This window comes from Leptosomus discolor, chromosome 4, assembly GCF_034619465.1.
Source record: "Leptosomus discolor isolate bLepDis1 chromosome 4, bLepDis1.hap2, whole genome shotgun sequence".
Classification (NCBI taxonomy): domain Eukaryota; kingdom Metazoa; phylum Chordata; class Aves; order Leptosomiformes; family Leptosomidae; genus Leptosomus; species Leptosomus discolor.
This window is the reverse complement of record NC_141394.1, coordinates 82412974-82432159: the sequence shown is the minus strand read 5'-3', so window position 1 is coordinate 82432159 and position 19186 is coordinate 82412974. Positions and strand designations below refer to the sequence as shown.

Here is a 19186-nt window from a genome sequence, read left to right as displayed (position 1 = left end):
TGGGGGGGAAAAAAAGGGGAAAAAAAAAAAAGAAGGGGAAAAAAAGCCCTAAAAAAAATAAAAAAGCCGGTCCCAGCCCACCTTCCAGGGAGGGAAAGGAAGGGAAGGGAATCCTCCTTACCTGCAGGAGCCAGTGGAAGGTTTCTCCGATTAAAGGGAATCCCATAGAGCCTTTGGGGATTGGGAGCTTGCAGGTTTTGTCGCGGGTGGCAGCCCAGCGGAGCTGCCACAGCTGCTGGGACACGGCCAGCAGCAAAGTCAGCGACACCAGGCACGCGGCGAGGGTAGCCAGTGCCGAGACGAGATCAAAACTTGCAAAAAGCATATTGGAAGAAGGAGGAGGAGGAGGGTGGGGAGAGAAACAGCCCCTGTGACAGGCACCACGCTCGCACCCACACACACACACACGCACGGCGGGGAAAGAGGGCGAGGGAGCAGCGCACGGTAAAGGGCTGCCTGGGGGGTCCTGGGGCGGGGGGGGGGGCCGGGCTCGCCCCCCTCGCCGCTGGCAGGTTAGAAAAACAGGGGGGAAAAAAGAGAGGGGGGGGGAAGAAAAGAGGGGGGGAGAAGGAAAAGAAAAGGAGGGGGGAAGGAAAAGGGGAGGGAAAAGGAAAAGAAAAGGGGGGGAGGAAAAGAAAAGTGGGGAAAAGGAAGAGAAAAGGGGGAAAGGGAAAAGGGGAAGGGAAAAGAAAAGGGGGGAAGGAAAAGGGGGGAAGGAAAAGAGGGGAAGGAAAAGAAAGGGGGGGGGGGGAAAGACAAGTGAGGGGGAAAAAGGCTGGGGGCAAAAAGCAGTTTCTCCTCTGTCCCTCTCTGAAAACTTTGTTCTTGTTTGGAATAAACTTGACAGAGTGACACAGGCAGAAAAAAAAAAATAAAAGCACCACACAACACAAAAAAGGAGGGGGGGGGGGAGAAAAGGGGGAAAAAAAAAAAACCAACAAGAGAGACCCCAAAAGAAAGGGTGGGAGCAACGAGTAGCCAAAAACTCGAGGACAAAAATAAAGAAGTGAAAGCCCGGAGTTAGGGGGAAAAAAAAAAAAGACCCCAAAAAGTCCAACTGCAGATGCTCTGGCTCTCGCTCGCTTTCAAGGCAAAGCCACACACACCAGAAAGGGGGGGGGGGGAATGAAAGGGGGGGGGGGGGAATGAAAGGGGAAAAAATAATAAGGGGGGAAAAATGAGAGGGGGGGAAAATGAAAGGGGGGGAAAAATGAGAGGGGGGGAAATATGAGGGGGGGAGGAAATGAAAGGGGGAAAAATGAAAGAGGGAAAAAAATGAAAGGGGGGGGAAAAATGAGAGGGGAGAAAAATCAAAGGGGGGAAAATGAGAGGGGGGGGGGGAAAATGAAAGGGGAAAAAAAAAATGAAAGGGGGAAAAAAATGAAAGGGGGAAAAAAATAAAAAAGGAGCAAGATTTAAAAAAAAAATATTAAAAAATCATAAAATAATTCAGCCACGAGCTGGAGAGATGGCAGAATTAAATAGCTATATATATGTATCGATACACACGGCTCGGTTTATCTCTCCCTCTCTCTCTAAATCTCTCGCCATAAATATTTCTCGCTATTTGCCGGTTATTTGTTAGCCCCGGAGTTTTCCCCAGACTTCTGTACAGAGGGAGGCAGGGCTGCTGGGCATAGCCCCTCGCAATGTTGAGTAAAAAAGTCAAATGTGTGTTTATATAGAGGCGGGGAAGCCGGGGCTGGGCCGGCCGCCAGCGCGGCTGCTCCCCCCGCGCCCCCACCGCGCCGCGGAGCGCTCCGGGGGGGCCGGGCCGGGCCGGGCGGCCGCGGCGCTGGAGCGTGCGAGCCCTGGCCCGCCGCCCGCCGCACGGTCACGCCGCGCTCCTCATCCTCCTCCTCCTCCTCCTCCTCCTCCTCCTCCTCCTTCTCCTCCTCCTCCTCCTCCTCCTCCTCCTCCTCCTTTTTTCCTCCTCCTCCTCCGTCCGTACCGGCGGCCTGCTCCGGCGCGCACCCCCCCACCCCCCAAATCACCCCCCCTCCCCCCCCCCAAAAAAATCCCCCGCGGGTTAACCCTTAAGGATGCCCCGCCTGGCAATGATGCCCCCCCCCCCCCCCCCAATTTATCCCCTCACCATGACTCTTCCCCCCCCCCCCCAACTTGATGATCCCAGCTTGAGATGGACACCCCCCCCCCCCCAATGTTTAATTCTTAATGAGTTCCCCCCCTTTGCGACGGTCCCCCCCCAATATTTAACCCTTTTATCACTGCCCCCTTGCGATGGTCCCCCCCAATATTTAACCCTTTATCACTCCCCCCTTGCGACGGTGTCCCCCCCCATGTTTAACCCTCTATCACTCCCCCTTGCGACGGTCCCCCCCATATTTAACCCTTTATCACCCCCCCCCCCTTGCGACGGTCCCCCCCATGTTTAACCCTTTATCACCCCCCCCTTGCGATGGTCCCCCCCCAATGTTTAACCCCCAATGTTTAACCCCTTTATCACTGCCCCCTAGCGACGGTCCCCCCAATGTTTAACCCTTTATCACTCCCTCCTTGCGACGGTCCCCCTAATATTTAATCCTTAATGATCTCCCCCTTGCAATGGTCTCCCCAATATTTAACCCTTTATCACTCCCCCCTCGCGACGGTCCCCCCTGATATTTAACCCCCAGTCATCCCCCCCTTATGATGATCCCCACGCTATATTTAACCCTTAATGATTCTCCCTTTCAACGAGCCCCCCAATGTGTCAGCCCAAATTACTTCCCCCCTTGCAATGACTCCCTCTCCCAAGACCTCCCCCCCCCCGATGATTTCCCCCTTTACAATGAACCCCCAATATTTTACCCTTGATTCCCCTCGCAACAATTTCCTCCCCGCAAGAATTACCCTCCCATGATATCCCCCCCCTTGCAATTCCCCCCCCCCCAAGACTGATGATTTCCCCCTTTCAGTGACTCACCCCCCACAATAACTTGCCCCAGGCAATCATTCTCCCCCTCCCCAATAATTTACCCCCTCTACTGATTTGCCCCCCTTTCCTTACTTGCCCCTTACAACCATTTACTCTCCCTATAACGACTCAGGACCCCCCCCCCCCCCCCCCCCCCATTTCCCCCTTGGAATTCCTTGCTCCCCTCCCATTACTTCCCTGCTTGCCACGACCGACCCCCCCCCCCTTGCAACGCTTTGGCCTTTCACTGATTTACCCCCACAAGGATTTACCCCCCTGCAACGATTTGGTCCCTTGCAGTGACAACCCCCCCCACCTCCCTCCCCAGTTATTTGCCCACTTGCATTGATTCCCCCCCCCCCAACTATTTGCCCCCAACGATTTGCCCCTTGCAGTGATTTACTCCCCCCCCCCCCCCCGCAATGTTTTTTTTGGGGGGGTTTTGCTATATTCCAGACACCTCCCAGTGATATTTTTTTTTGGAGGAGGGGGCTGTGATGATTGTCCTGACACCCTCCACACCCCACCCCCACCCCCCCGGTGCTTTCCAGAACTGGGGACACCAGGGCTGGGGGGCTGTTTCCAACCCAGACACTGCCCTTGCACAGGGGGCTGCTAACCCCCACCCCACCCCCCCAGCCCCCCCAGCCCCCAGCAGCGATGGAGGCAAAGGCAGGTATCCGGGGGCTGCCTGGTTACGGGCAGTTTTTGCAAAGCATTTGCTTCAGATTACAGGAAAAACAAAAGTTCATTGAGTTCCCCCCCCCTTCTCCCTTCTCCCCCCCCCCCCCCCTTCTCCTTCTCCCCCCACCCCGCGTCCCCCTTCAGCCTCCCCAGTCCCCAGCTGGTTTGAGGCTGGTGCCCGCTGGGACTGCGGAGCGCAGAGAGGGGCTGCGCCAACATCCTCCCCCCCCCCCCCGCAGGAGTCGGGGAGGTTGTCCACCCCCCCCCCCCCAGTTTTCCTTTGGGGTGACCTGGAACCCCCTTTCCTGCCTCTCCCCCTCCGTCCCGCTGCGGGGATGGCCCCGGGAGGGGGGGGGGGGGCGGCGATCCCTCCCTGGAGCATCCCGCGGCGGGTGTGCAGCGACACCCCCCCCCACCCAACCCCAACATCCTTGTGTTACCCCGGCGCGGGGACCCCCACCACCCCGCTGTCCCCCACCTCCGTGGCCTCCCTGCCTGACACCCCCCCCCCCCCCCCCAGCCCCCTCCCCCGTTGAATCCCGGTGCAGCGACACCCCCCCCCCCCCCCCCCCCAACTCATTGCATCCCCCCCCGGGCATCCTTATGCAGGGACCCCCCCCTCTGCAGGGTGGCTCCCTCCGCGCCGGTGCAGAAGCCCTCCCCCACGGCCCCGGCAGCCCCCCATCGCCCCCCATCGCCCCCCCATCGCCCCCCGCCCCGCCGCCGCGCCGCCGCCGCCGCTCACTCTTTGCCCTGTCGCCCCACCCGGTGGCGGCCGGCGGCACTGCAGGCACCGGAGCGCAGGTGGCCGCCGGGCCCGCACCGCTCCGCACCGCTCCGCACCGTACCGCGCAACGCCGGAGCCCCCTCCTCCCTGCAGGGTGGGTGTCCGGCTCGGCCCCGGGCGCCCCCGCAAAGCACCTGCCCAAAGCCTCTTCCCAAAACGCCTTCCCGAAGCATCTCCCCCCCCAAAATCCTTCCTAAAACGCCTTCCTGAAGCTTCTTTCCCGAAGCATCTTCCCAAAAAACCTTCCTAAAACGCCGTCCTGAAGCTTCTTTCCCGAAGCATCTTCCCAAAAAAAAACCTTCCTAAAACACCTTCCTGAAGCATCTTCCCAAAAAGCCTTCCCAAAGCTTTTTCCTGAAGCATCTTCCCAAAAATCCTTCCTAAAACACATTCCTGATGCTTTTTCCCGAAGCATCTTCCCAAAAACCTTCCTAAAACACCTTTGCGAAGCATCTTCCCAAAAAGCCTTCCTAAAATGCCTTCCCAAAGCTTTTTGCTGAAGCATCTTCCCAAAAAACCTTCCTAAAACACATTCCTGAAGCTTTTTCCCAAAGCATCTTCCCAAAAAACCTTCCTAAAACACCTTTGCGAAGCATCTTCCCAAAAAACCTTCCTAGAACACCTTCCCAAAGCTCCTCACACCAGCCCGAAGCACTTCCCCAAAATATCCTTCCCTAAACACCTTCCCAAAACACCTTCCCCAGCCCGCACACCTCAACCGGCTCAGCTACCCCCCCCTGCTAAGCCTGGAGAATGGGGAAAAGAGGGCCCAGTTCTCCCCTGCCCCCCCCCCCCCCCAAATCAGTGTGGAGGGGGCTGTCAGGCACCTCCCGGGGGGGGGGGGTGACAGCCAGCGTGACACCGGGCTCAGCCTCAGCCCTGGGCTGGGAGCTGAGAGTCGCCAAAAGACGTTTCGGAGAAGCACATCCATCGCCAACGGCTTCGCTTTGGCCCCTGGCGGCAGCAGGAAAACACCCCAGGAACCCCCAAACCGTGGGGCCCACCATAGACATGCCCAGCAAAAGGGGGAGGCCCGGCCTGCCTCCCTCTCCTCCTCCCTTTCCCAAGGGAAAAGCTGGCCCCGAGATGCTCTCGGCTCCCCCCAAAAGAGCTCGTGGCCCCAAATGTCTCCCACGGCTTTGTCAGCGCGTGCGAACGCCTCCTGGAAGGGCTGGGAGAGGGACAGAAAAACGCCACCAGCACGTACTGCCGTAAGAATCTCTTTTCCTGCCGGTGGAAATTCAAGGATAAGGGGGAAAAGCCTAAAAAAGATTTGCTTTTTTTTTTTTTATTTTAGGGGTTTCTTTTTTTTTTTTTTTTCTTTTTTTCAGAATTCCACCCTCTGGAGAGAAACCCCTGAGAGCGAAACTGGCTTTTCCAAGGTCAGCGGGCAGAGCTGAAGCCAGGGCAGCGGGGTGCAGCCACGGCTCTGCCCAGACACCCCGGCTTTGCCCCAGCTTTTACCGGAATCTGGATAATTTGATCATCGGCCGCAAATGGCAAAGGGGGTGGAGAAGGGCAACGGGGCAGCAACGACCCGTGAGGAGGAGGAGAGGGGTGATGGCACCAGCAGGCAACAGGTTTGAGAAAACCAGCCCCGAGGAGCGTTTCGGTGGTGGCTGCTGCTCCCACCCGGAGCGGGCGAAGGCGAGGAACTCACCGGCTGAGCCCGAAAGCAGCAGCAGGTTTGGGGGCTCAGCGCTACCGGCTCCCACATCCTGGGGCTCGACCCCGCTCTTCCCATGAGGTCGGACCCCGCGGTTCAATTTTGCAACCCAAGCGGGAGGATGGACCTTCCCGCTTCACCCCGTGCTGGGAAAAAAACAGGAAAATCCAGCGCAAGGAGGGAACAACCTGCCCCAGGAAAAGCTCCCTCCAGGCTCTCCCGCTGATGACGCCCTAAAGCACCAAATTTCTCTCTTTTCCAAATCGAATCGGGCTTTGACTTCCCCAGAGCGGGCGACGCTCTCCCTGCAGCTCCTGAAAAACTCCAGCGCTGTTACGTTTCGGCTGGAGAGAGCAGCAGAGAGTCCCGTAGGTTAAAGGCAACGCTGCGCTACTGGGAATATCCTCAAGACCAGTGAATGTGGGGTTGTTCTGCCTTCCCGGGTCGTGCCCGGCTCCTCCGTTTCGGGAGGGTAAAAAGAGGTGCTTGATTTGCTCCCTGCACACATCCCCTCCCGACGGGCGTTCTCCTTCCCTTCTTTCATGCCGCTGCCGGCCCCGGCAGAGCGAGCCGCAGCCCCCTCGGCCGCACGGACGGAGTGGATGCCCTGAAATAATCCCGGAGGCACCTCTAGGTAACATTTTATTTTAATTTTGTTGTTATTTTTTTGGTCATTCAAAGGGAGGAGCCGCTTCTGAAATTGCCTTTTCTCCCTCTCGAACGCCTGCTCGCGTCCCGTCCCCTTCTTTTTAACGCGCCGATTCTCCCCCTCCGTATCACGGCCGGCGCAGGCGAACCCCACCGAAAGGGGAACTGGGAGGAACTGGAAATGCACAAGTGCCATTTCCAGTTTCCACGTCCCACTCAAAGACCGGCTTTAGCCCCCCTGCTCCCCCACCCCGCGCATAGCGCGTGACGCTATTTCCATTTTTAGATCAAATTCACCCAAAGAACTTTAATTTTTGAGCCAGGACTCCCTGCTACAACTGATGCTACTTTTTTCCTCGCTCTGATGATGCGTTTTCTTTCGAGCAGGCGTTAATATTCCCTCCTCTGACAGCCCAGTTAGAGCTGATTTCACGACTTTCCCGTGACGGACCGCCACGGCCTTTCTCACCCCTCAACCACCTGTACGGCCAGCGGAGCGCGGGGGCCGCTGTGCCGCTCCCGGGGGCTCTGCAGGGCAGCTGGACGTAGGGAAGCTTTACATTTCAGAGACCCCCCCAGCTCCGGCTCCTTTGTAATTTAACTACGGGCCCTCCCAGTCTATTCATGGGGAAAAAAAAAAAAAAAAACCCAAAGAAATAAATCTGATATTTAATTTTTGCACCCAACTCCGCAACGTGATTTTCGCCACCGAAGCTCCAATGGAATTTTGGCTTCTTGAGTGGTTTTGCTGGGATTTCCCCCCCCCCCCCCCCAAAGCGTGCTGGAGTCCCGAGGGGGGGTCTCAGCAGCCTGCTCGGAGCGGAGCTACGCCACTTCCCCCACCTGGGAATAGGCCCCCGGTTCTGGTTTAGGGCTTTGTTTTGCTTCGCTTTTTTGTTGTGTGTTGGGGTTTTTGTTGTTGTTGTTGTTGTTGTTGTTTCGTGTGTGTTTTCTTTTTTTTTTTTTTTTTTCACCCAGCGCCTTTAAAGCCCTGCAATGAAATTGCGAAGTTGTCATCACTGGTTTTTTTCGCCCCTCAGATGAAAGAAAAAAACACAACGAAACCCAACCAACAACAACCCCCTTGGGCAGAAGCGGTTCAATAAAAAAACCGAGGGGAGCGAAGGACGGGGAGCAGATATTTCGCGAGCGACTGGGTGCAGCTCCCCAGCACTAAAAACCCCGGCTCAGCATCCACCTCCCACCGGGGGCGGGGGACGGGGGGGGGGGCAAACAAAAAGGAAAAAAAAAAAAAAAAGGAAGAAAAAAATAAAAAATCCATCTATTTTTCGCCACTTACCAAACCTCCAAGTCCAAGTTGACTTCAGCCACCCCGAAGCCGTCGGTCCCGCGCCCCACGCCGGGGAAACCCGCAGCATTTTATAGCGTGAAAGCTGGGGTGGTCCCCGCCCACAGGGTGCTGCTGGAAAATGAGTATTCATAAGCATTTGGGGACGATGACAATGTAAAGCTTCCTCCGGGCTCCCCCAAGCCTCGGCTGCCGCCCGCCCGCAGCGCCAGCCAGGCCCCCTCCGTCCCGCTGCTTCCCCGTCCCCATCACCCCGCTGCAAAACCCCTTATTTTGACTTAAAATGCTCAAAGAGGCTCTCGAATATTGTGTCTCCCCCCCGTGCACCCCTTGCAGGAGCAGCTCGTGGGGTTTTTCTTCTTCTTCTTTATTTTCTTCTCGTTTTTTCTTTATTTTCCTTCTCGTTTCTTCTTTTGCTTTTCCCTTCTTTTTTCCTTCTTTTTCCATCTTTTTAAATCTTTTTCCATCTATTTTTTTCTTCTTTTTGCTTCTCTCTTTCTTCTATTTTTTCTCTTCTTTTTGCTTCTCTTTTTCTTCTTTTTTCCCCCTTCTTTTTTTTTTTTTTTTTCTTTTTTCTTTTTTTTTTTTTTTTTTTCAAAAGCCTCCGAAACCAGAATGTTTCTGCAAAGAGTTTATCAAATTACATTTGGGGACAAAGAGCTAAAGTGCATTTTCTTGAAGGCTTGACAATTGGGGAGCCATCAAGGAAATGAAAAGAATGACAGAAAACCAAAGGCTTTTGTCAGATGGAGAAACGCCATCGCGAGGAGCCAGGGTTGGGGGCCTTTATTTTTGTTTTGGTTGGTTTTCCTTTCGACTTTCTTTTCCCAGGTGTTAAAAGTTGGGGCTGTGGGGAGGGCAGGGGAAGGCAAGGAAAAGCCACTTGGTTTGGGGGACACACACACACACACAAACAGGGGGGTTTCTCCTCGTTTTGTTTGGGTTTTGTTTTTTTTTTTTTTTTTTAACAAGATGCCAGTGTTTAAAAGAAAAATGAAGCCCCTTTAGAAATGTGAAGCTGCCGAGATAATGACTGCGATCTCTCTAAGACTGGATGGGAACAGGTGATATTTTTTTCTTCCTTTCTTGTTCCCATCCGTCCTTTGTTCAATATGAGACCGAAGAGAGACAGAAACGAGATCATTTTGATATTCCCCTTTTTGTGCCGATGCCTCCTCCCAAGGAAAAGAAACGCGGCTTGGTCCCACTCCAGGCGTTATTAGAGAGGGTGGCTACAGCGAGATACACACGAATAAAATCAAAACAAACCCCCTCAACTCTTGTTTTTTAACATCTTGCAAAGGGAGAAGCGGGGTGGCTGGGTCTCCCAACCTGCCCTCGGCGCTGAGCTCTGGACGGTCCCTCGGGAAAATGCTCCGGTGACTCCCCCCCCCCCCACGGCCCCTCGGGGTTATCCCACCCGCGGCTTTACTCCCACCCACGCTCCCCCAGGTGCCACCCCGCATCACAGCCACATCTCCCGCTCGCTCTCAGCCCCTTTCTGCCTCCCCAACAAGCCACCTCGTCCCTCATCCCTTCTCCCAAACCGAATGCCAGGGCAATAAGCCGGGGGGGGGGGGGCGAACGCTTCAATGCCCCTTCGGAGCATCCCAAATTCCAGGCAGGCGTCCCCACGGGACCCCCACTCGGGGGCATCGGCAGGGGCTGCCCTCAGCTTCTGGTGCTTTTTTTTTTTTTTTTTTGCTCAGTTGGGACTATTTTGCACGTTTCTTCTGAAAACAGGACGATTCAAGCTCCTCGCTGGCGCAGATAAGCGGGGATGCAACTGCCTTTCCCTGCAAGCCGGCAATATTTTCTGTATGTTGTGAATAATCTCAGGTATCCACAGCCCTTCCTTAATGTCTCTTGGTTTGAAATTTCTTTTCAAGAAGAAAAGATTATTTTTCCTAAGTGCCCTCTTTTTTTTTTTTTTTTTTTTTTTTTTTTAAATTTCCTTTCTTGCTCTGTGGATCATCTCCTATTTCACCCTCCTTTCTAGCACCTCTGCAAAAATTTGCCCTAAAAAAATCTGGTTTAAACGCCTTTCTGAAGACCCAGCCCGCTAGCCCTGGCTGGTATTTATTCTCTTTTCCCTGACAAACTTCCTCTTTTATTCTGCTACCAGCAAAACCATTCTCCCAAATCTCAGCCCTTTTTGAAAACCATCTGGCTTTTCCCCTGCCCGAGTCTTCTGCGAGCAGCAGATAATTACTCGAAAGGGTGGGCTGCGAAGGATTTTTGCATCATTGCAAGAATACAGCCACTATTATTCTACATGCCGGGCAGCCTTTTAGAAAATTAAAAAGGCATAACGAGAAACATCTTACCCTGCTCTGAAGGAAAATAAACTACGGTGAAGTTTCTCCGTTCATCTCAAAAGAAAATGCCAGGGTAATCCGAGACAGGGACCGGCCGGGAGGGAGGGAGGGAGGGAGGGAGCCAGGGGTACATGTGTGCACGTATATATTTTCAACAGACGAGATTTCGAAGGTGCTGCTGAAACCCTACGTATATCCCAGACCTTTTCATACAAAACACTGCCGAGGAGGCAGCTTCAAGGACACGCGGAGCGGGAATAATCCAAAGTTTCCTCAGGAACCTCCTTCTAAGACCAGGTTTTCCTCACTGACAACGCCGGGTGCGCACGAAGGGGGCTGGGATTTACGCCGTGATCCCGGACTTTCCCCCTTCTCTCCAGGCTAAAGATTCCCATCGGCTCCCTTTGCCCTCCCTCCCAAACTCATCCAAAACCCTTTGAAAAACGAGTTAACAAAATTCATCGAAAGCGAGCGGTGGAGACCACCGCCTCTCGCCCGGTAGCTCGTGATTTGAAGGGCTGGAGCCGACGTGCACGTTAACCTACGACGCCCTTCTGCCGGCTCCCGTCCCTCGAGTCCTGCCTGCTCTGCTCATTAAATCCCGCTGGGGAAAACGGGGAAGAAGAGGAGGGGGAAGAAAAAGAATAGAAAGAAAGCAAAACAAGCCCCAAATGAAAAACACATCAAGCCTCCAACGAGAGGAAGTTCAGCGTGGGAGTCATTGTCTCCCCAAGCACCGAAACGAAGGGCTCGGCTTGTGCCGGGCACACGCTGCCCTCCAGAGACACGGCCCAGCAGCGGAGCGGGGCTCCCCGCTGAGGAGATGCTTTTCTAAAGGACCCCCTCCCCCCAAAAAAAAAACCCTTTTCCCCTCCATCCTTTTTTTAAAAATTCCTTTTCTTTCGGCTCAAATGGCCCAGGATGGAGGCCAGCTCCCAAGCTCCCCCACAGCCGGGGCAGGCAGGGTGCTTAGGGTGCCTGCGCCCGCCGGTTGGAGCTCCCAGGATTTAGGGCACCCAGGATTTAGGGCACCCAGCAGAGCCCACACGAGGTGAGGGACCCCCCCCCCCTTCCCGCTAACCCTGCACCCTCCCAGCCTGCAGCACCTGCACCCCTCCGGGCCTTCAACAGAGGGAAGATGCTTTGGGATGGGGCCACCCCTTTGCCGCAGAGCTTTGGGGTACCCGCTGGTGGCACAGAGGGGGACCCCAGGGTAGGAAACCCCACTCGGGGCTCCTGGGTTGGCATCCTGCTCCAAAGCGGGTGCCCAGGGGTGTAGGGTGGTGCCCCCGGACCAAAGGACGGTGCTGGGAGCTCACCCAGCCTTGGGGACAAGAGGTGGCACCGAAAAGCAGGATCGGGGTGGGATGGGTGTCTGTTGCCCTAGTGGGATAACACCAGGCTGGTATCCCAGTGAGGCACAAGCGATAGTTGATATATTTTTCAAAAAGAAAAGAAAAGAAAAAGGCACAATCCAGCTCTTTTTCCCCCCATCAGAATTCAGCAATTTTCAATTCTTCAGCAAAGCAAGAAGAGGGGACGCCTCTCGTTTCTGTGCCTCAAAAAACGGGAGGGAGGTTTGTGAGAGAGGAAAGTTGTTGGGGAAGAGGAAGAAAACAGCACTTTTCAGAACCAGTCTTTCTAGTTTTGGGAAGTTTGGGGAAGTTTTCCACTTCCCTCAAGGCCACGTGGAACGGAGCTGAAAGCAACGCGGCGCATTTTCTGGCAAAAAAGCTTCAACCCCTTTCAACCAGCACCGCTCCGAACCTTGCCAACTGCTTATGAGTAAAAGGAAACACAACGGCCCCACCGAAACCCACAGAATAAATCGGTTTCTCACTCGTGGATGGGGCTGGCTGTGCGTATTTCTCCACCTCCTGAAGCACGCACCGATGGTTTCTCTAGCCCGTCTTTGGGAACGCTGAGTCACAAGGAGGTTTCCCCATTCCCCTCGCAGAATTCAGGTTTCTTTTAAGGAAAACTGCCTTAAAACCCAAATCAACCCATGCTCCCCATTAAAACCCAGGGCATTTATAACCAGTTTGAACCACATTCAGGTTTTCTGAGAAGGCAAAACCCGTCTTCCTGCATAAAATAGTCTTGATTTCTGCTGGGAACAGAAATTTGCAGCTTCAGCAATAACTGGGTGCTTCGTGGGGTACGGGGTAACTGGGGGGGGGGGCATTGCCCCTCTTCTGCCTCCTCTGCTCCCGCGCGCGTGACGGCGAGCAAACCCACAAATGAGTATTAAATATCGGGGGTGACGAGGCCCCAGGGGGAAAAAAAAACCCAAAGCAAACCAACCAACCAACCAACCAACCAAACCCCACCAACCCTTTGCAAAGGGTTTTTTGAGGCCCCGGTGAGACCGTATCGAATCTCCGGCGCTGGCAAGCGGCGCGGGGAGGAAGTTGTTAACATCGCGGTGTGAGAAGGGACCCGCTCATCCTTTCGGCCTCCGCCGTGCCCCTCGCCGTTCAAGCCGGGCACGGGAACGGTGACGGCGAGGGGCACGAAACCTTTGCACAAAACACCGCGGAGTGACCCAGTAGCTAAAAGCTCATTTGCGTTCGTTAGCAGTCCCGAGCCAAGTTCAGCGCTATGACCGCAGACCTGCTCCCCCTCCTCCCCACCCCTCGCCCCCGTCCCCCCCTTACCTGCCCCGTGAAAGGTCCCTCTCTCCGGCTGAAGCTCAAGGGATGGCGCTGGGCTCGAGACCTATCGAGTGACAGAGAAAATTATTTGCTCTGAAAGAGGATTCAATCCCCAGGGCCGGGCGCTGCGGCCTCTGAAGAGCTCTCGCTGCTGCCCATGGAGCTGGGGAAGGGGGTGGCCGTTCCCGGGATGGGGTAGGGGGGATGATCAAGGATTTTAGACACACACACACGGCTCCCCCCCCCCTCCGCTGCATCTTTCCCTGCCTTCTAATGGGTGATGGGGTTTAAACCGAGGAGAGATGGGGCATCTCTGTTGGCACAAAGACGGGGCATCTCTGTTGGCACGAAGATGGGGCATCTCTGTTGGCACGAAGACGGGGCATCTCTGTTGGCACGAAGACGGGGCATCTCTGTTGGCACGAAGACGGGGCATCTCTGTTGCCATGAGTTTAGCACGCAAAGAGCAGGTTTGTGGGCATCTGCCTCTTGCGGGCACCCTCTGCCTCCCTTGCGGGTCTCTGGGAGCGCTGAGATGCTCTCCAGGACACTCTCCCAGAGAGGTTTCCTCGGGAGGAGCTCTCCTCTCCCTCCAAGGAGACATCTCAGTAGCATCCCAGCAAGTCCTCCTCAGCCCTAGGTAGAAACTCTGCACCCAAGGTTACCTTCAACGTGAAACCAGCGCCCCAAAACCTCCTACATTTGGAAGCCCAATCAGGCACAGCCTCCTGACCAGGAGGATCCTGATGAGGGCTCACAGGCAGCATCACCACCACGGCAGCCCCGTAGGCTCCCAACTTCTCTGGGTGCCTCCTCCACCAGTTCGCAACGTGGGTGTGCGCCCCAGGACGGCCTGGCGGAAGCGGTGCTCCCCCAGGACGAGGGACCGGCGTTGCCGCTGGCGGTCCCCGCGTGATGCTCGCACGGCCCAACGCCGCAGCCCGGAGATGGGCTGAGCCTTCCAGGGACGGATCCCGATGCTCAAAGCTGCTGTAAAATCTCCGGGACGCTGCGACATCCTTCTCCGTCTCGCATTGTCTACCTCTCGCGCTAGACGGTTCTCATTAAGCCCCGCAATTGATCTCCTGTCTTTAAAGGAAACAAGAAAGAAGGAACAAACCAAGAGGGATCCTCCTTCCTTCAGCCCAGGGGAACAAATCTGGCTTTAATTTCTTTGCCTTTTGTCATTCCAGTCGGGGATTTCACTTTAACGACGCTGCCTTCCCCATTCCTCTTCTTCTGCTCTTCGAGAAACAGGAAAGTACCCCCTCTGCTTTCTATGTTTCCTCCCTTTGTTCTCCAGGCCGCTCCGCTGATTTATGAAAGGACTTTTCTCTCCCCTCTATCTTTCTCGTTGGGAGTCAAGGACCCCAAAAAAGCGGTGGTCCCCACCCTGGAGTTCAGAGGAGCCGCTCTGCGGCTTGCTCTGATGTTTCTGACGGGCGCAGAATATTTCCTCTCCACTGGGAAGGTGCTGGAGGACCACACCTTTGGAGCTACCCTCTGGCAGGGGGGCTTCACATTTCTGCTACTGAACGGCTTTGATTTCCAGTAATGGGAGAAAATCCGCTCCAGCACCCAGTATAATTCACACCCAGACAGGTAGGACGCCGCAGACAGACCGAGCTACTGAGATTAACCTCTCCAGAGGATTAAAGCCTGCACGGCAGCGCTGTGGAAGACCCGGGAGAGACGGTAAAATCACCTCCTTTCCCTGACCTGGGGGCAGACCCTTACAGGCACGAATCCCACTGGTGCACACAGAGGGTGTGAGAAGGAGCCTGCGCTGCTCCAGGGGAGTGCGACCATAGCACCAGGAAAAAAGCAGGATTGAGGTGGGAAGGAGCATGGAGCATTATGGTCTTTTAATCAGAAAATGAGACAAAAATAATGGCCTTTTAAGCAGAAAATGAGATCAAAATATGTTTTTTTTTTTTTCATTTGGCATGTGCATCAAAAAGTTATTAAATGGAACTGGTTAAATATTTCATTAATGAAGATGAATGATGCCTCAGATTTGTTTTTAAACAGTTCAAAGCGGTTTTTTTCTGACCTCCCAAAGTGTGTGTGTGTGGAGGGGGATCTCAATGGCTCAAAATATTCTTTTTTTTTTTTTTTTTTTTTTAAGCAGCTTAAACTGATTTCAGTGTTGGAGCTGCTGCTGCACACCCTGGGAGGGAGAGATCAGGCTGGGACATGAGAAAATCAAGTTTGCTGAGCGCAGAAACACACCAGGGATCTCAGGGGCTGCTCTGCAAAGCCACACTCCCCATCACGCCGCGAGATGTTTGTCGTCGGGGCTGAACAAGCGGCCAGAAAGCGCACGTGAGAGCCTGGGATGAAACAGCTCCAGGGGACGAGGCACCTCATCCCCCCACCCTAAAATCACAGCGGGGCCTTCCCCAGCCGGCCGGCTCTGGAGGACGCGGCTTGTCCCACTGCTGCGGTCACCAACACCAGCCCAAGGTCCAGCCTCGTCCCGGGGATCGGGGGGACACGGGGTGTCCGCCTGAGCTCTCACTCACACGGCCAAACCCCCCAGGCTGCCCCACGACCCCCCCCAGCCCAAACTAAAAGCTATCCCAAGCAGCCTGCAAAGGCCAGCGGCGGGAGGGCAGGGGAGGAGCGCGTTTTCAGATGGGTTTTTGATACACAGCCTGAAATAAGGCACAGAGGAGCTGCTTTTAAGAATGATGGCATTAAAATAGCCCTCTCCATTACACAGACACTAATAGAGGCTCAGTGCATTATTTCTATCAAAGTGCAATTTGCATTTACAAAGGGATCCTGGGAAGTGATGGATGGGGAAGGAATGGAGAAAGGCTTGTAAAGCCGAGCGTGCTCATCTTGGAGTAACTTTCAAGCACAAGGCGGTTTTTCTTACACCTTCCCCTCCAAAGAAACTCGTGACGTCTGCTTAAATGAACATTCAGGCTCTCGCCTTTCACCCCACAGCCCATCAATAAAAGCCGGGGGAGCGGAGGAGAGGGGGATATTCATTTATCTTCATTAGGACTCTGGCCAGCTCCTCTGATCACCACGTCGGCGTCGCCGGGAAGAGAAAAAGCTACTGTTCCTCTCCCCGGCTTCCCTGCCCGCACACGCACACCCCAGCACCGGGCTCGCAAGCACCTCGGGGTGGTGGGACCCCACTCGGCACCCGCCCGCAGTCAAGGGAAAAAATGGGATTTTGGGGGGTGTTGCCCTTTTCTCTGCTCTTTTGTAGAAGACGAGCTCCAGGAGAAGAGCGGGCAGCAAGGGGAGAGCGAAGGAGAAAGCCAACGCACGTCATGAGATCCCCACCAGTGGAGGCAGATTAAAGAGGAGGGTGACCCTACTAGACAGGCAGAAGATGAAACGGGTGATACCCGGCTTGAACATCTCAAAGGGGTGATATCTGGCCTGAAAGCTCCTCCCCCACCACCAGTCTCCACGTTACCGACCTGCACGCGCCGTTTAGCGTTCCGCTCCCGCTTTGGACAAGGGGGATCTTTTTGGGAGAGGCGCTTCACCCTCCCTGCCCTGCTCAAGGTTTCCTCCCATGGACACGTTAAAAGACCCTCTCCTTCAAAGTCCTCTACAAACCTTGCTGGGAGCCTGAGGACCAGAGCCACCTCCTGCTGCGCTCAGGGATGTCACGCAGTCGTCCCTGGATGCTCTCCCGCCTCTTCCCATGAAGGATGCTCCTGGGAGCCAGGTACTCGCAGCCAAGTACCTACGGAGTGAATGGAGACCTCAGGTTTGGGTTCCATACCCCTCCTGAAACCCATCAGCAACTCTCTGGAAACCCCCTCCTGAAATGTGCCATCAGCTCTCTCCCTGATCACCCTGACAGACATCCAGCTCTTCTTTGACCCTTCATAAATTTTTGAGCCTTGGTGGCTTCCAGAGGCAACAAGGTCTGCTGTCCAACAGCACTCTGAAGAACAGCCAGGGGGACCAGGCCTTGAAGAGATGCCAGCAGTCACATCTAGCCTACCTTTTTGCACCACCACAGTAAAAAACACTCCACACAGCTTTGTGCTGCCTGGTGTTCAATGCTTCTTGTTTCATTCTCACGACATCCCTGGGGATGGAGGTCCAGAGCAAGAACATCATGCCTAAAAAGAGATCTGTTCTTTCTGACCTTGGTAAATTTTCTTCTGATGTTTATCAGAGCCCCTTTGGAGGGGAAGGCGTAAGGTGCCTCCTGGCATCTAAAAGACATGACGTGAAATGGGGGGGAGCCCACAGGACATGTTTCATGAGCTGCAGGAATCACTTTACAGTGGAAAAGTCACCTCGGGAACCCACTGGTGACAGTGGGTACGGGTCATTCCACCCACGTGGAGCTGTCCGCAAAACAAGGCATCTGCTCCAGGCTCGCTCTTGGAGATCCCCTGGTACATTCAGAGATGGAGGCATCTCCTCCCAGGACTGGTGCTTCAGAGAGGCAGGATCTGACCTCCCATGGAAGTGCCTATGTCTTAGGATGGGATGAATCTCTCCCTGGAAGTGCCTTATGGCCTGGCATGGCCCCACTTCAGCAAGAGAAGGCAACAAAAAGAAGATAAGGGGGGGGGGGGGGGGGGAAGAAACTTGGCCGATACACTCTGGGGTGGAAATTGTGATAGGAGACCTGAACGCTCTCTGGTCTAGCAAGGACATTCACTGGGAAGACATCAAGATTCACATCACACGCGTTTCTTTTGGTTGAACACAGACATTTCACCCGAGAGCATCTGTTCAGGCTTCCTCTGGGCTCACAGTGACACAAGTCACCTCGTCCTGACCTCGCCACCTAAAACCAGACCGGTGAATCCCAGGGGGGAGGGTCTACTCTGGTCCTTCAGCTCTAGAAAGATCCCAGGGATCTAAAGCCGGGTGAGATGAATCCCTCTCCCACGTTTAGGTGGGAAAGCAGGATTCAGGGCACCAGCTTCCCAAGAGCAGAGAGGGAATCAGGGACTGTATCTCCTCAGCAGTTTTGGGAGCATTTTTTTCTCGGATTTTTGTTTTCTCTGCTGCTCTCGCTTGCAGGGTCCTAAGCCACACACGAGGTACAAGCCCCAGCAAAGAGGTGACACCAAGCATGGAGCAAGGGGTGATCCCTTCCCTTTCGGCCCTGGGTACAGCTGGGTGGCCCAAGGAGGACCAGCCCCTGCTCTGGCCACCATGAGAATCGCCACGGTCCCCTCTGCCACACCATCCCCAATCATGCCTCAGCCTTGCTCACCACCAGCAAAAACGCCCTGGAAAGAAAAAAAAACAAAAAACCAACCCAAGAATAAAGCTTGTGACTGCTGGGCACTAAAGATGATGGATTGAAGAGCAGTATTGCTCTCACAGCGTTTTACAAGCTTCCCCAACAGCAGCTTCGCTGCATCATAGGCAGTTATTGCCTCTATTTTCTCTCTGGTTTATGGGATTAACGACCATATCACCTCTGCCCTTCCTAACCTACCGTTCTGCCTGACAACCACCTTTTTTTTGCCTAATTGCCCAACTGACATCATTAAGTCGCACTCAGTCATCCTCAGCCAGGACTTGCCTTGAAGTGTGCTCTACTTTGGACCCACAGAAAGGTTCGCACGCCTGAAAAATGTGTCCCACACCACTCACAGAAGACACTTGCAGAAAATATTTCTACCTGCAGCCCCACCTCAGGGCTTCGGAAAGGAGACAGAGCAAACAAAGTCCTTTCTCTCACAGCCCATCGGCGAGATCGGAGCTGGCTCGAGCATCTCTCTGCCCCACAAAGTCCTGCAGGAGGGATGAGGACCCACCACGCACGTTTTTCACAGAAACACGGAGCTTTCACGACGGTGCGTGCCACGAGGAAGGCGGGATGACGGACAGAGGTACAAGGATGTACAGCTGCTTCCACACTATCCAGCGCCCAACGCGGCTGAAGGCTTACTCTCATTTGCTGCCTTCTCTCCCACCCCAGCTCAGGGCAGTTCAGTTCTGTCAAGCCACAGCACCTGTCCACTCCCAGCCCCAAGCAGCATTATTCTGTTGCTTTTCTTTCCCTGTTTGCTCATGGAGGAGCGTGTTTGAACAAGGCATTTGCTTTGCAGCCAAGGCATAAAGAGCTGGGAGTAGCTCTCTGACCAAGGGTGACCTTCAGCCCCGCGTTCACGCTCATGCCGGCAGCCCCAGCAACCTCCCCACGCGCGGTGCATCTCCAGGCCAGCGCGGCTGCACCTTGCTCGGAGAACCAG

General features: G+C 54.8%; 1 protein-coding gene across 2 annotated transcripts in view; it reads right to left on the bottom strand.

Moving 5' to 3' along the window:
- Positions 1–325, bottom strand: part of CYP26B1 (cytochrome P450 family 26 subfamily B member 1) — an 18025-nt gene extending 17700 nt beyond the window's left edge. For both annotated transcript variants that reach the window (XM_086464335.1, XM_086464336.1), the window contains exon 1: positions 122–325. In XM_086464335.1, coding sequence (XP_086320461.1) covers positions 122–325 — 204 coding nt within the window. The remainder of the gene's footprint in view (positions 1–121) is intronic.
- Between the last annotated feature and the right edge of the window lie 18861 nt (positions 326–19186).